At 37.9% G+C, this 17,685-nt stretch overlaps 1 protein-coding gene across 1 annotated transcript in view; it reads right to left on the minus strand.

Moving 5' to 3' along the window:
- The window catches only part of LOC140752068 (zinc finger SWIM domain-containing protein 4), a 97,122-nt gene extending 80,025 nt beyond the window's left edge, over nt 1–17,097 (minus strand). Inside the window, exon 1 of the mRNA XM_073086214.1 lies at nt 16,721–17,097. Within this exon, the coding sequence (XP_072942315.1) occupies nt 16,721–17,018 (298 nt within the window). The 5' untranslated portion in view covers nt 17,019–17,097. The remainder of the gene's footprint in view (nt 1–16,720) is intronic.
- Nucleotides 17,098–17,685: the final 588 nt, after the last annotated feature.

The raw sequence follows: 17,685 nt of genomic DNA on the forward strand, positions 1-17,685 counted from the left end.
GTAAGGCTCGTCACTGTTGCGCTGCTTAGGAATTCGTCTATGCATCCTACTGTACTACACTCTTTGTTCTTCCAAAAAACCTAAGGTCTATTCTCACGATTTGTTTAAGACTTTTAATGTACTAAAACTCGGCGCTGCGTCCAGGAATCCGGGATCTCCAAAGGAACGCAACTGGAGTCCACTTAGCGCGTTGCGCCGTTGCCTCTTACGACAGGCAGATACCGTAGCCCTATTCTCCTCCATATACCTGGAGAATGTTAAAACCAGACATTGTCATTTTATTTTTATGTGCAGATTATAGCGTGATAGTTATATGCAAGTATGCATAGCGTGGTGGCTGGCGTGTCCACAATTAACAGCGGCGGAGGAGCACGCAGTCGGTAATAGGCCTTAATGTCTCAATTTCCACTTCCTGCCCATTGGAGCAATTAAACGATGCTATTTAGCGGTTTATTCTGCAGTGCGATAGTGATGTACACAATTGTTTTACCACGTGACTAGTATAATCTTATAATTTAGTCATCATCATCATCAACCCATCGCTGATCATAAGACCTCAGGCTGGCAGTTGCCAAACATGCCCAGTTGCAACGAAAATTGAGGGAAGTGGTCTTATATTTTAGTCATCATCATCATCATTAACACATCATTTTAAAGAACTCTCAGGTTAGATTTCCTCATAATATAATCGTAATTCATATACAACCAAATCGACACACCTTTCAATATTGTATTCGAGTTACTTCAATATGTTTTGATCTGAGGTAACTTAAGGCTCTAAAGTAAATAAAATACAAAGTAACATTTATGTGTACGTATGCGCTCGTGTAATGAAATTTATGACAACACATTTACTTGCAACGAAGAATAGCAACAAATTGGCAGCGGTGCTCAAAGTTACGGTTGTAACTGCCTTTACATATACCCGGTTCTTATTGTAATATAACAAATACAATATGATTTATACTTCAAAATAAATACGAAATCTACATGCGTTATATGCATTTTGTTATTTGTGATGATCAACACACAAATAACATGTAACACATATTTCTAACTGGACACGGATAACATCGTGAGCAAATCTACATTCGGGAGTTCTTAAAAAAGTCTACGAATTTAGACTGGACCAGGCTGAAACTGTGGTCTAAGCCCTTCTCAGACTAACAGGAGACCCGTGCCCAATAGTGGGACAATAATGAGATTGCATGGTCTGTAGTCAGTGACGAATCATCAGGTGATATGAAACAGTGACTCACACAGTTCAGATGGATTGCATGTTCTTTCATTACTTCACATTTGTTATTCCACAAAAGAAACTCTTCCTTTACTTCTTTAGTAGTCTCATTTCCTTGGTGTTTTCCAATAGAATTCCCTACAAATCTTCTTCATTGGCACAAATGCGATTTGAACTCTTGTATGAGAATTATGCTAACACGAACCATTCGGGTTTCGATTCCTCCTTCACTATAAAAATTGTATTATCATCTATTACTTCCTACTTTACATAGTAAGCATGGATTAAGTCTACGGAGGTCTCATCCCTTAAGAAGATAAAATTTGTACGCTATAAGCTATAGTATTATAGTGGGGGAGATACGAGTATATATGTACATATAAATGGTTATGGTTGGAGTAGAAGATAATTGAATTGTTTTGTATACAAATAAATTGTTGATATTGAAGTTTTTTATTAAATATTTTAGAATGGACTGGGCGCCTGATTGCAATATCATCGTTACAACAGTTGTAATACTAAAAGTACAATACTTTCAAAGACATTAAGGGGTGGCGGCGCACCTATGGCCGACCAGCTAGGAATCTAATCTTATCCGGGGTTGATTACAGACGGTCATGAATAGCAATGACTCTTTACCAACAGGTGGACTGCATATTCTCGTCTGCTATTCCTATATAATACTATCCCTTTATAAGACAAAAAAGCTATATTTAAGAAATAGAAAAGGATTTGTTTGTAATATGTAAAACTTTTTAAACGATATGTAACTTACATAATTTCAGTAGTAATAATAATTTCAGTTAGAATAGGTAATCGCTGATGGTAAGACCTGAGACTGGCGGTTGCCAAACAAACCCATTCGCCATGGAAATTGAGGGAAACGGTCTAATATTTTAGACCAAGACTTGGGAAATTGGAATAACCGTCATTTGAATTGCTAACCAAAAATCTACATCTTAATATTTTTCTGGGGAACATTTCCTACTATGATAACGCACATAAATATTTTAAACATCATTTAAGATAGATTACGTTTAAGATGGATACTTTTATTTTTCTTAAAAATTCAAAAACCATTTCTTTCAACAAGAATTTACAGCAGAATATTAGAGGTCAAAAACAGAATATCATTTCGTAAGTATTTGAAGGTTCGAGGCGCGAATCAGTTTTTTCCAATTTAAGATCCTAGCGAAATCACAACGAGGGTGAAAGAAAAGAAGCCTAACACATAAAAGTTCAAATGACGTCTTTCTGTTTGATTTTTGTTTGACTCAAGCTTGCGCAATAAGGCACCTGTTTTACCAAACGTTATGACTTCATTCTGTTTCAAGGCGGTAAAGTATCTTTCTATTTTACTTATAAAAGTTCTATAAATAGGATTCTTGGGGCAAAATTCTAATTTAAGATCCTTGCGAAATCACAACGAGGGTGAAAGAAAAGAAGTCTGACACATACAAGTTACCTCTACCATGAGTTTTCAAAACATCCCACAATTTTACGTTACGTTTACTCAATCCATTATTCTGTTCCGTTTGCTTCAGTAGACTGAGTAAACGTAACAATAAGTAAGTGCTCAAGTCTTTTCGTCTGCCTCACATGTTCGCAAAAAAGAGAAACAAAACATAAAGCGCCATTTTCTCAATTTAGACATTTAATGTTACGTTCCTGACACTATAGTTCTAATACAATCTGCTAGGGGCGCTGATTGGAATTTGTATGGGCAAATACGTAAACAAATACCAAAACAGTTATATTTGTCGAAACGTAAAAACTCATGGTAAGGGTTCAAATGACGTCTTTCATCTTTGTTTCAGTGACTTGCGCAATAAGGCACGTTTACCAAACGTATAATTAGGGTTATGTCACGTTGCTCTTAACGTTGTTTTTATGTAATCAACAGACGTTGGACCTGTAGCCCACTAAGTGCCCTGTCGCTTAGGGAAATTTGTTTGAAAGAAAGAAAGAAATATTTATTTGTAAAAAATACTACAACATTATGTGACATAAATAATAGTCAACATAACTTTCAAATCAGAACATTGCTGCAGTAAAATTTAACAAAAGGGTCCACACTCAGCCTCACCGCGGCGTACCAGTGCCACTGATTTTCAGTGTTTCGTCGTCTTATTAGTATCTGCTTTACTTACGTATCTTACAATTTAAAAGGCAGTGATAGCATAGTTTTTAGAATGTCTGCCTATCATTCAAGAGGTCCAAGATTTGAATCTCAGGCTCCTCTGATTTATAAAAAACATTGAGTTCCCGAAAGTTATCAAGGCACAATCTTGAAAGTCTTCCCATTCGCAATCAGCCAGCGCGGTAGACTATGGGCTAAAACCTCTCATTCTGACTACCCAGTGCTCAACAGTGGGACTGTAACTAATTGACGACGACCTTAAAATCATAATACTTCGCCTATAGAGTTAGAGTTGAACTTAAACCTTATATGTAAGCCAGCCGCCATACACACTCATCGATCGAAATGCAAAACTGAAATGGGAGTAGCTGTACCTTCCTACTATTAATATTTTTTTATAATATAAGCGTAGCAGATGAGCATGCAGTCCACCTGATGGTAAGTGGCTACTGCCGCCCATAGACATCTGTAATCAACCCCAGATAGGATTAGATATTAATACCTGAGGTCGGCCACAGATGCGCCGCTAACCTTGAGGACTAAGCTGGAACGCCTCGGAAAAGTATGTCTCCCTTACTACACCCTTCAAACCGGAACACAGCAGCGCCTAACACTGCTGTTATTAGGTAGAAATAGGTGTGGCGGTGGTGCCGCCGGAGTCGAACCACAAAGGGTTCTACCACCTTCAAAAAATTTTAGTAAGATACACAAGAAAAAGCAATCAACCTTTAGTGAACTTGTTTCAATTATCTTCCCCACTATACTTGTAGTCAATAAAGTCTGCCTTTTGATGACGACTTGACCTTTACAAATTGTGAATGATAGACAGACAATCAATGTACGAAGGAAGCGGAATTGGGCGTCATGAGATATAATTTGGTCGTCACATAGCGTGATCGTGATTCATGCGTGTCAAATGTAACATTAAGGCCAACGTTTGGATATTCCGTGCTCATTGGATAGACAATAGGTATTTCTTTTTATTTTTAATAATCTTGGCCAGGACAGCGTTCTGTTTTCATTTTATGCAAATATTTAAGGTAGATCCATACTAGGACGTTTAATCGGCACAGCCATTCGGTTCTTGCGTCTCGGTGGATGTCGATAATCTTAAATATACGATGACAAATTTAATCCTCAGTAGCAAAACTAGCAACGTACCACCGCATCTGTAGTCAAACTCAGGTAACATTCTAAACTTATCTGGGGTTGATTATAGATATATTTTGTATTTCTATATAGCTATACATTTTCGAAACCGTAATCGAACAAATCGCAAAAACATGACGCAGGATCGATTCAATCGTCAAAACGCAAATCGCTTAAGTCGCATGTCTACAACAACAAACAAACGACAGGAACCATTCGTTATGTGTACATACGAGCTACGAGGAAATTGATTTCATAAAACTGTTATCACAAACGCTACTCAGAAATTAGTTTGGGCGGCGCGAGAAAAAACACAGCATGTGTTTCTCAGGAAACCTGTTATGGAATTATGGAACGTGCGGCTTGCGGCTCAGGACTGCGGCTCGTGTCTGCGGCTTGCGGCTTTGTCGTGTACTGTATTCTCAACTTTTATTTCTGAATTCTTATGCGACTTGCATAGCTATGATTAGAAAGGATAGCTTTCTAGATAGATAGGATAGCTATTGTGTCTGATTGTGTCCTATATTATGTATCTAATCATACTCTACATTTTTATAGGTTACATACATATTACTGGTTACTACATGGATCTCATAACAACAATAGACAATTTTTTATTGTTAAAATACCATGAAAATTACATAGAAGTCACAGTAAAATTACGGCTTTAACACAATTTTCCGCAAAAATGACCAAATAGAGTATAATGGTAATTCGAAAAATCATTAACGCAAATAAATACGACGCACGCAGTTTTTAACAGAAAGAAAAATTGTTGTGGTAGCGGTAGGAACGATCTATCAGATTATGTCCTTTCCTAAGAATAGTAACTCTAAATTAATTTAATAAATTGTCAACTGCCTACCAAGAGTATGCCGCAATACGATTACCGCAGCCGCATGCCGCACGTGGCATGTCGCAGGCCGCGTCCATTACGCTCATGAAAGGATATCAAAGATCATCTCGATGAATCATGGCCGCGCTTTGGGCAATAAAACCCTCGCTCGCAGCCTTCTCGGAACAGTCTATCGCGAACGTGACGTTGAGACCTGCCTGACTCTAGTCGTTATGCATCTACATGCTTGGCATTTGCCGCAAACTCCAAACAACTACAAACTCATGTGTGGAAGGGTTCGCAAGTATTCGCGGAAAATTTCGATTTGTTAAAAAAAACTGACACTTCATTGCATCGGCTAGACGCGCTTGCAAATCTGGACAAACCAAGTAAAACGCTCTATCCACACGTTTAAATTTATTTATTTATTTACAAATTTGTGTACACAGAAACAAAACAAAGAAATAGACCAATAAAAAGAAATGTTTGTTAGTTGATGTGAGGTACAGGGACTACTTGATAGACTTATAATATATAGTTGTCTGCTTTTGTGAGATCCAAATCTAAACTCAGGCTAGATATCATAGATTTTTTCCTAATTTCTTATATTTCAAAATCAAGCTAAGTAGCTAAGAATATCAAATATGTAAAATAAACACTGAGGACGCTACTACCAAGCCAATAAACCCAAACCGTCATACAATATAAATAAGCAGCAATTTCATTGGCGACGAATTATAATTTACGATTCCATAGAACTGGAAAATACCTCATAAAGAATCCAAAACCCTCTGAATCATTAACAGAGGACGCCATATTGAAATGGATTGTGGCGCGAGTGTGGAGGCATTTAAAAATTTAAAACGTCCATAATGGTATGGCGGACGGCTCTACTAAATAATCTATGACCAATTTCGCTATTAAATATTCTTTGGTCGTTGTATATTTGATTCCGATTTCCGTCTATGCTTTGGTTTGTTGAACAAAGAGTACAGGAAGGTTGACAGTAATATTTTTAAGAGTAATGTTTTTCAGCATCAGCATTTGTATGATGGAGGTGGTAGAACCCTTTGTGGTTCGACTCCGGCGGCACCACCGTCACACCTATTTCTCATAAGAGCAGCATTAAACGCTGCTGTGTTCTGGCCTGAAGGGTAAGGGAGACATACTTTTCCGAGGCGTTCCAGCTTAGTCCTCAGGGGTAGCAGCGCATCTGTGGCCGACGTTAGGTCCTCCACAGATCTTCAGGTATCTAATCCTATCTGGGGTTGATTACAGATGTCCATGGGCGACAGTGACCACTTACCATAAGGTGGACCGCATGTTCGTCTGCTACTCCTATATTATAAAAAATGTGTCATACTTTGGCACGCCCTCCCGACCAAACACCTTAACAGTTATTATCATATAAGGTATCGGTTAAAGTTTAAACGGTTAAAGTTTAAATTAATATGTTTTCCTGATTATGATTGGAGAGTTCTCATTCTGTAACACGCCCTGCAGTCCAAAGCGCATGATAAATTAAAACATATAAGGTGTCGTTATATTCGTCTAAACAAACATACATACATACATACAAACAAATCAACGCTCGAAAAACATTACCTTCCACAGTCGAATCAAAAGAAATCAAATAAAAACATTTTTTTAATAGTATGCAACTTATGTATATTAACATTCCACTCTATCTTTATTATGATCGAATTGCCAAAGAACTCGATCAATCAACAGATCTACATAAATTTAATCGATCGATATCTCGTAACATCGGCGAATCTGGCTCAGGTATATTTTTTACCATAATCAATCGAATTAAAGACTATCAATCGTTTTTAGGGTTCCGTACCCAAAGGGTAAAAACGAAACCTTATTACCAAGCCTCCGCTGTCTGCCATGGAGCTCCATATCCTGAACCGTAATAGATATACAGTTAAAATTTTCACATTGCATTCAGTTCTATGGGTGTTATTATCATCGTCATCATCAATCCATTACTGTCCCACTGCTGGGCATGAGTCTCCTCCCAGAATGAGAAGGATTAGGCCATAGTTACGCACTACCAATACGCACTTGGCCAGCGCGGTGGCCAAGTGCGTATTGGTAGACTTCACATAACTTTGAGATTTTTTTTATAAATGTCTCAGGTGTGCAGATTTCCTCACAATGTTTTTGTTCTCTTGTGATGTTCACCGTTTAAGCAAGTGATAATTAATTTCTAATACGTACATAACTTTGAAAAATCAGAAGTGCGTGCCTGGGATTTGAACCTCGGACCTCTCGATCGAGCGGCTGAGTTTCTTAATCATTAGGCTATCACTGCTTTATAATAGCAAGAGGTAAAAATAAAAAATATGAAAATTTTGAAGCAAGTAGTATGCGTTATAATAGCAAGTAGTAAAAATAAAAAATATATAAAAATTTTGGTGGTACAGAACTCTCCGTAATCGAATTGCATTTGTCCAATTATTTTTACTAAATCCAGCAAGTAAAGCTGCTATGCGAATGAATTAATTCCATTGAGGGATTGAGGATGTGTTTCGATATCTGATTCACAATCAATCAATTCTCAATCAAATCGACCGATCAAATCTACAAATCGATCAACGTCGATTGATTGCATCGATCTGTCCACGTGGGCGAAGGAAAATCGATGTCAGGTGTCAAACATAACCCGTTCATTTTGAGAAAGTTTAATACATTAATTATGTATATGTAGTATCTACACGCTGCGACTGCATTTGAACCGATTTACAAAGTTAAGCAACGTTGAGCGCGGTCGGGATTGGATGGGTGACCACTAGGCGCTCAAATTTCGCACTCCGTGCTTCGGAGATTGCTATTGTACATCAATAGTTCACCCATTTTAGTATTTTTGCAGGGCTGAAGATCATATATATGATCTGATAAGAAGATATGTCATCTGATGGTTCTTATATTTCAAAATCAATTGACGACCCGCGTGGCGGAGCGGTCACCAACGCCAACGACGCGCAAAGGGTCCCGGCTTCGATTCCCGATGCCAGACAGATATCTAAATGATGAATTTAGCTTTCTGTTTCTGGGTCTGGATGTTTGTGTATTTGTCTATGTGTGTGTCTATGGCACCCACGGCACAGGGAATCCTAGTGTGGGGCTGTGAGTGTAGAAAGCGTTTATGATGAGTCTATGTAGACTTATCGGGAAGACTTTAGTTGCAATGACCATATCCATTCGCAGTACTAATGCACTTATCAACCCGGTGTTAAAAAACTGATGATTAAACGTAATGGTTAGTTTGTGATTTTTGCACGATGTCAAATGCACTATTGCAAGTTTTTTAGGACAGCCAATATGCAAAATTTTTACACGTGTTTCAATTTTACTTTAAAATATAAAAAGTTAATTCAACAAAAAATTGGATTATTAACCGAATCATAAAAAGGAGGTTCTGTATTCGATCGCTATGTATGTAAGTATGATTGTATGTAAATTTGTAAGTCTACGATTTTCTCAGAAAATACTGATCAAATTTGGATGGCGTTTTGGGTATTTGAAAGCAGAAGGAAGGTTTTAGTATAAAATACATTAAGGATTTTTAAATATACGTCTCTTTAAAAATGTACATTTTAAAATTTAAAATATAAGACCTATTTTGGAGGTAAAACGAAAAAAAAATAAGCAGCTAATTTATATGATCAGAGTGCCTCATTATCGCAGCAGTAGGTCCATTTAAAATACATTATATTAATTAAATCCGAATCCAAAGAAAGTTGTTATCGATAATTTAATTCTCTTAAACTGGTCACAGGATCATCGGATCAGACTGATTGATAAAAAACCGGTCAAATGCAAGTCGGGGTGAAAGACAAATGGTTCCGTATTAATGCAATATCAAACAAGAGAACTATAATGCAAGGCTGAAAAAACATATTTTTTTATTTTTTTTTATATTTTTTGTTATAATAAACATTCTGCGGAAATTTCAAGTGCGTAGCTATTACAATATAAAAATAATAGTATTACAGTTAGGTTAGGTAAGGATAGCCCGTCACAGACAAATGAACAGCGAAGCCTTAGTAATATAATTAAGTTACCCTTTGGGCACTGAACCCTAAAAATGGTGGAATAAAATACTGCTTAGGGTCTGGGACTTAATCGCATTGGAATATTTGTTTTTATTTATGCCGGTACATGACTTTAGTCGACTGTTATCTTTTCTGAAAACTGGTGGCCATTTAAACGCATTTTGCATAAAACCGTCACTAAAGGAGTCACGCTACATGAATATGATTTTTTCGATACAATCGTATGGGATCCAATTGTTACTTTAGGGTTGTCAAAAGTATGCGTTAACAACAGTATTACAGTATTTTTCAAATGGGCCTTCAGGGCCAAATCGGAATCTACTCGTATTGGGATTAGCTAAAAATGCTGAAAGGAGTTACGAGGCCGATTTTGATAAACTAAAACTGCATCATTAGTTTTTTAACTAAAACTGCATCAGTAGTTAAGTATCATTTTCATTTTGAAAAAAACATACAGTACTACATACAAAAATTCCACTATCGGATGATGTCGATTATGAGGATCACATTCTGGGAAGCGGGGAGACATACTTTTGTGAGGCATTTCAGCTTAGTCCTTTAGGGTAACGGCTCACCTGTGGTTGATTTCAGGTAGGAATATCTAATCCTATCTGGGGTTGATTACAGATTTCTATGGACGACAGTGGCCACTTACCACCAGGTGGACTGCATGCTCGTCTGCTACTCCTATATTTAAAAAAATATAGAGATACATAATATCGGTAGGACGATTGTCTGGTTTTGCTAGTAATATAATTAAGGTTAAATACTGTGTAATAAAATGAAAAAGCTTAAAAAAATAATAAAGATTCCGCACTGAGCCTTATTTCAAGATATTGCAACAGTAAATTTTTACTGTTATTGTATGCTTTTATGAGTCTACCTCCACAATTTATGATATATGTATTTGCATTACGACGTAAAGGAGTTAAGAGGGCATTAGATTAAAATATCCTTCATAATAATAGGAATCTATTAAAGTTAATACAATTGCGCTCTCTCAATTCAAATTCAAATAAAAGGCAAAACATTAAAGGTAGTAGAATCCTTCCTGGTTTAACCTCGGTGGCACCATGGTCAGGCTTAGCTTGGTCTAATCTTAATAAATAAAATTCCTTTATTTCAGGCAACTAAGAAGCCGTAATATGTGTTAGTAACAGATTACTTAGAAGCTACATATGTTAGTATTATATATTAATGGTTGGATGCTGTGTGGTAAGAAAAGACTTACGTTCATTATTGATAAACAATCTATCCAATTATTACCTTCCAAAGATCTAAATTGACATGGATATAAAGAATTAAATCTCTGACATGCCAACTTGATAGATTGATTAATTTATTCATCGGCAATGCAATTGGGCCGACATCAGGCGGGTTACTACGATCTCTTAAAACAAGATTATTTTAATCATACATTGAAATTTCGTACCACGATCTCGTTAAAGTAAGATTGTTTAAACAATATTAAAACAAGCAGTTTTGTGTGAAATCATTCATTCTTTTGTACCGAATTCGTACCATGAAGTGGCACAAAATATCATAATTTAATGTTGTACTTATGTCAAATTTTGCAATGACGATTAACGTCAAACGTTCCTTTGCACTGGATAATAGTGTTACACTTGAATAACGTTTTAAAATATATTCAACCAAAAATAATTGTACACGAAATTTAACTTTTTAAGCAAAATATGTCAATTTCAGTTACTTTTATACAACTAGTACTCGAAAACTGGATAAGGGTGTCTTAATATTTACTTAATTTAATTAATAATAATAATATGTATATGTCAAACAAAATTAAGTAAGTCTGTATAACTGCGTATGACGGAACACAATCAAGACTATGGTGCGAAAGAAACGACTCTAGTGTTGATGTCTCATTTTCTCTTGGATAAGGAATAGACAAATTATTCATTATTTTACATCACTCGGCAGGAATAGAACAATATTGTTTTAAGGAGGTCGTGGTACGAATCAAAATAATGTTGATGTAATATTGAAATAAAACATTCCGGAACTATGACGGTTTTTAAAAGATGGTGGTAGGCCCCCAGGTACGACTCCAATGCTGCATGGTGGTTAATTACTAACATTAGATGGTGGTTGAGGACTTAATATCTATTATCTTTTTAGGTACTCTATTTTTTTTAGTTTTATTTACCTGATAGTAAGTGGCTATACCCATCCACAGACATTTGCAAAACCCCAAGTCGAATTGCAACTTTACCTAAGGTGTACCAGCTTATATACCACTCCAGTATAAATTGAACGCCAGTAATCGCCACAGTACAACATCAGTGCCGTTTTGGCAACCCTGTGTCAACCAGAGGGCGATCGCTGTTCTTTTATTCATATTCACGATCGTGGCATTTCTCGTTTTAAACTCGCTTCGAAACGCCGCTTATATTTAGGTTTTAGGGCTGTTACACAATGACGACTGCTTTGCTGCGACAAAATGGCGCATGATTTGAAACAAAAGTGGGATTTGACGACCCATGTCCTGTACAGTACTGTACTCTACTTAAACTGTACCCTTACCAGGAGTTTTTACGTTTTGACAAATATGACTGTTTTGGTATTTGTTTACGTATTAGCCCATACAAGTTCCAATCAGTGCCCCTAGCGGATTGTGTCAGAACTAGGAAATCGTATGGGCCAATACGTAAACAAATACCAAAACAGTCATATTTGTCGAAATGTAAAAACTCCTGGTAAGGGTACTGTTTATGTAGAGTACAGTACTGTACAGGTTCGATCCAGCACAGACCGATACCTAAACGATAGAGATCGATAGTCATATCCTCTATTCATAGATTACAGTCGGACTGTAAGGTATAAAGCATCATTAAATATTTACAGCGTTACAAGACCGCGTCAGAGCACTTAAGAGAACATTTGAGATGGCTGTATGTACATATAAGCAACATACTCTAGTTATTTAAGGGTAGCAAACAATATTAAGTTACAACTGAAGTCGTAAGTAAATGGCGCTTAAAAGAACTCAATTTGTCGAAAATTCAAATAAAAACAAAACTGAAAAAGGAACAAATTAAAGAAAAACAATTTATTTAAAATACAGGTGTGTGACAGGAATAAGAAGCTATTTGTTTCTTGCGACTAAATAATCGGTCAGAATAATAGAGTCGTGATGGATAACAGCAATCGTAGTGTGTGAAGGGCCTTAAACCACACGGGCTTGGTTCGAACGCCGAGTATATTTAAGTAACACTAATTTTGATGTTCCATATTTATTGCGGACAAGAATTATCCGCGGTTTTGCCTGGTAAGCATGTATGAATAAATGTTTTTGTTTTTGAAAAATATATTGTTGTAGAATCGAAACTAGTGGCATTTGTTGATGTTGCAATACTTTTGAAGGCGGTAGAGTCACTTGTATAGGCACCACCGTCACATCCTTTTCTGCCTTATAACAGTAGTGTAAGCGCTGCGGTGTGGTAAGAGAGACATACTTTTGTGAGACTTCCCAACTTAGTCTACAAGTGTAATAAAAACGCTTTTTTTGCCAAACTCAAGCAGGATTCTAATCCTATCTGAGTTGTTTATAGTCCTTGGAGGGCAGTTGCCGCTTACCATCAAAGGACATGGTCAGCAATGCCCTTAAATCCAGGAGCGCATGTTCTACTTCATGACTTGTTTATTAGCCTCTGTGACCTGACTTGAACTGCAAAGAGGGCAGATAACTTAACCTTAGGACGTTCATACTACGAATAGTGGGCGTGAGTAGGAGGCTAACGTAAATAATGAGTAGTATCGTATTTCACTCATATTTGTAGCCCATTGATTGGTTCATGTTTGTAGGTAGATGCAGAAATGTACACAACAAATATTTCTTCAATTCTACTATTTTCAATTTGTATGGATGAAGGCGTGATACAAAAACATCGAAACTGGTTTTTACCCGATTGCAGAGGGTAATGTAATGTATAATGTTTTTCGATCATACATATATATCTTATTCTTTGGCACGGCCTGCATCCCAAATAGATTTTAACATTTGAGGTGTTGTTGGATTCCAATATAAGATAATTTAATTAAGGAAATCTAGCTTCTGCGTTAATTTTTCAAATCAGTGCAATAATATTTGACAACGTACATACGGAAAAACCTTAATTATATGTACGTAAAACATAAATGAAGTCGATTAAAAAAGACGCTTTCTACACTTAAAATCTTTAAGTATGTTAATGTATTTTAAAATATACCTATTTCCCAAATATATTACAAAATTTAGAATAAAATTAATCTATCTAGGTCTATGACACCTAAAAACAGTTACTTTTTTAAATGGAGGTACAACAGTAGGTAGTTTTAATTGTCAGTTTGTGTCATGTCATAGGGTCGTGGGAGGGACGTTACATACCCATTTGTGCTTATCTGGCATCAAGACGTTAAAAGTGGTCATTTGTGGTCGTTGGCTCGCAGCTGTCTATAGCACTGTTCACTGTTCATGCCATGTTTTGATGTATTGTTATTTTTTACTTTGCATATTCAGCTTGAACATGTTTTACGAAAGTAGAATCTTGTAAAACTCTTTTTATCATAATAATAAAGGTACATATAATATGTTTTTACTTTTTTGGGAATTTGACACAATTGCAAACCTTTTTAGAGGTTCTTACGCACATTTCAGAAATGTATAAAAGTTTGAAAATAAACATTCTTATGATTTGTTGGTATATGAAAGCACAAACGGTATTTATATCGAAACAAGTATTAATTTTTTTGTCTGTCTGTCTGTTTGTTTCGGTGAATGATGACGTTGACGGGACTTTCACTGGAGGACTTCAAGTGTTAAAACATCGTTTTTAAGGGCTAACTTAGGTTTCTGCAAAAAAACCGGTGAAACTTGAGAGTGAAATTACGGGGCACAGCTCGTTACAAAATATAATTTGACATTGAAGACACATATGAACCGCTTACTAATTACAACAGCAAATCGCGGTGTAAGAGTCAGATGAACGTATCTACATTTTGACAATTTTACAGGAGAGCAAAAATAGTGTGAAAATTCGCCACTTCGAACTTTACCAGATTATTAATAGAGATAATATACAGTAGTTGAAATAAAAATATTGAATAAAGCGTTACGTCGTTTTGCCATTTCATAAAAGACTACATTGTGGACCGTTTTGTGAAAAGGAAACCATTTTTGATTTTTTGTACATACGTTCATCTGACTCTTACGCCGCGAAATTTCATATCACCGTGCTAATCAGACGCTTGCCCTAAACATTAAACTTCCTTTATAAGTATCATCATCAACCCATTACTGTCCCACTGCTGGGCACGGGTCTTCTCTCAGAATGAGAAGGATTAGGCCATAGTCTACCGCGCTGGCCAAGTGCGTATTGGTAGACTTCACATACCTTTAAGATTTTTATCTCTCAGGTATGCAGGTTTCCTCACGATGTTTTCCTTCATCGTTTTAAGCAAGTGATAATTAATTTCTAATAAGCACAAAAATTTCAAAATCAGAGGTGCGTGCCTGGGATTTGAACCTCGGACCCCTCGATCCGAGAGGCCGCGTTTCTTAACCACTAGGCTATCACTGCTTTATAAGTATATTGTCTTGAATAACATCAGATAGGCATAAAGCCGTTCTTGCTATGATACCTACTTTGAACACCGTATCTTCCGAGCTGGCTACCTTCCAAGTTAGGCTAAGACCTTCCGATATGAGTTATGTTTGCTGTTCCCACGGCGAATAAGATTATTATTTTAATAATAAATACATGATGTTTTTTGTCGGCGTCAGAAAGTTTTCCAAGACAATAAGGTATGTATATGATTTAGATCAAAAGTAAAGGTATTACTGAAATAGTTTCGTACAATAAAGTTACTATACAACTACATAAAGCAACTGTAGCAAATACAGTATCAGACGAACTGTATACTTATACAGTTCGTCTGATACTGTATTTGCAGTAGATTTTTAAACAAACCTAAAATGAAACTCGAAACTATTTAGTTGGTAGTTACATATTTAACAAAGTTTATGTAACACAATCGTAAAATTTTCGATTGTTTAATTATTTGTCGTACACTTTTCAAATTAATATTAGAAATTAAAACATACAATATAAGTGTGATTGAAAGCAAAAGTCGTATTGCCAAACACAAGGCATTATACCATTAATTTATGGTGTTTTTTTAATTATCAGTATCTTAATAATATCTGACAGTTTTCGTCAGTTTAGGGCTTCAAGGTTTTGTAGTCTGATTATTTGTAATACTTTCGTCGCATTAAAAAAATCGTACTCTCGAGATTTTTCCATTATTATTAAAGGTACCATCCTACGTTATTATTATGAAATTGCCCAAATATTTACGTAGTGTAAAGAAATCCAAGCAGTATATAAGTCTACATAACAAAAATATTTTTATCGCTTTCCTTCTATCTAACTCTGTATTCGTTCCAAGTTTATAACACCACGAGTCCCTTTAGTAGGCATAAAACTCATCGAATTATCACTAGGTTTTGGGAACTGGCTATCATCCAAAGGAGACGCGCTTCCGATGTGAATCATGTGTTATCGACTATAATTCACGTTTATTTAACGAAAAATCCCACCAACTGACTCACGAATAGTTATAACAGTAACTTATTATTGTGGTGTTAATTATTTATAAACTAATTAGGAGACTAAATGCCAAATACCTATACTAGTTTATACAATAATTTCTACCGCATAAACGTTGAGTAAAAGTAATTTGAAAGGGATATTTGTTATTGTATATTATTTTAATGAATAAAGGTTTTAATGTATGCTATTGTATTTTCACGTCCGTTAGTCAGTCAGCATGTACTGGTGTTAATGTTAGCCCGAGCCGCGACCAAGACGGCCTCTCGAGCCTACGTGCGGTGAAAAGAATCCGGTTGTGTAATGCCCTATGTGCGACGGTAACGGGACATCCAGTTATGTTAATCTTAGCCGAATTTCACGCGTTCGAAATTCGGAAAGGACGTAGAGATCGCGTCGATCGCCGATGCACCGATCGATCGACCGACTAATGAGAATCGATTAATTACGATCTCGACGTTATCCGGCCGCCGCGACGGGCTCGCCGGGCCCCGGCCGCCTGCCCGACCGGCCGGACCGGCCCGCGAGCGCCGGACGCCGCCTCGCCTCCGGAGCCCTAATCTCACCCGACGCATGAATAATTCCCGCGAGGAACCGCTATCGATCGCACACGTCGAGGTTTTTATTTATACGGCGCGGGCGGGCGAGGCGGCGTATTAGTAAACAAGCGCAGGCGCGATCACTCACCGACTTGCAACACGTTCTCCACGCAGCCGGCCTCCAGCAGCTTGAGGCCCCGGCAGAAGGCGATGCTGCGGTGGTCGTCGGGCGGCGCGCGCGCCAGCGACGAGTACATGCAGATGTCGCGCTCGTCCCGCGGGAAGGACCAGTACACGACGCGCCGCTGCACCGGTTCTGGGATGCGTTCATAGCGCTCCTCGATCCGCTGGAATGGGATCGCGGCGGCCACGATCTTCGCGGTGATGTCGAGCAACGTCGGCGGGGCGCGCGGCCGGCAGCAGACGCGCGGCGCGCACGCAGACATCGCGCTCGCTCGGCCGCTCGCCGCGGACTGCCGCTCCGCGCGCCGGCCGCCCCGCGCCCCCCGCCCCACCCGCGGGGATGCGCGCCCCGAATCGACACACTACAATAAATTATTCATTTGGCAGGCATAATGTGCGATATATTATTAAAAGTTGGCATTTTTGTGTCGTGGAATCGATCGAGGTGGAAGCGGCCCTATAGTTTATTTATCGGTTCCGATTGCGCCGTCGACGTCTATATCGGTCAAGTATTCTCGTAATTATTAATAACTTAAGCGTGCTACGGCGCATTATCGCCGGTAATCGCGATTGTGAAAGAATATTGCACGCGCACTCATTTTAATGCAGTGGACGACATTCGTTAGCGTTCAACGTTCGTGTCTAACCGAACATCACGAGCGGGTACCGCAGTACTAAAAAATCTCACAAAAACGAATGGTAGAATTTGTCTTCCTAATCCATTCGGGCCTCGCCTCCTCGCATTACACAAACGAAGGGGAAAGGCAGGGGGGGCATTAACAGCTGATGGCGGGCGCAGGGGGCGTGGGGGCGGGGGCGACGACGTCAGGTGTCCGCTCAGCTGAGATTCGTCCGCGAGCGCTGCAGCCGCTGACTTGTAGCGAACGTACAATGACCTTTATTTGTTTATAATTTTTTTTAAGCACGTTG

Source organism: Epargyreus clarus, unplaced genomic scaffold (assembly GCF_041222505.1).
Source record: "Epargyreus clarus isolate Ecla_fem2 unplaced genomic scaffold, WU_Ecla_fem_2.2 ptg000024l, whole genome shotgun sequence".
NCBI classification, from domain to species: Eukaryota; Metazoa; Arthropoda; class Insecta; order Lepidoptera; family Hesperiidae; genus Epargyreus; species Epargyreus clarus.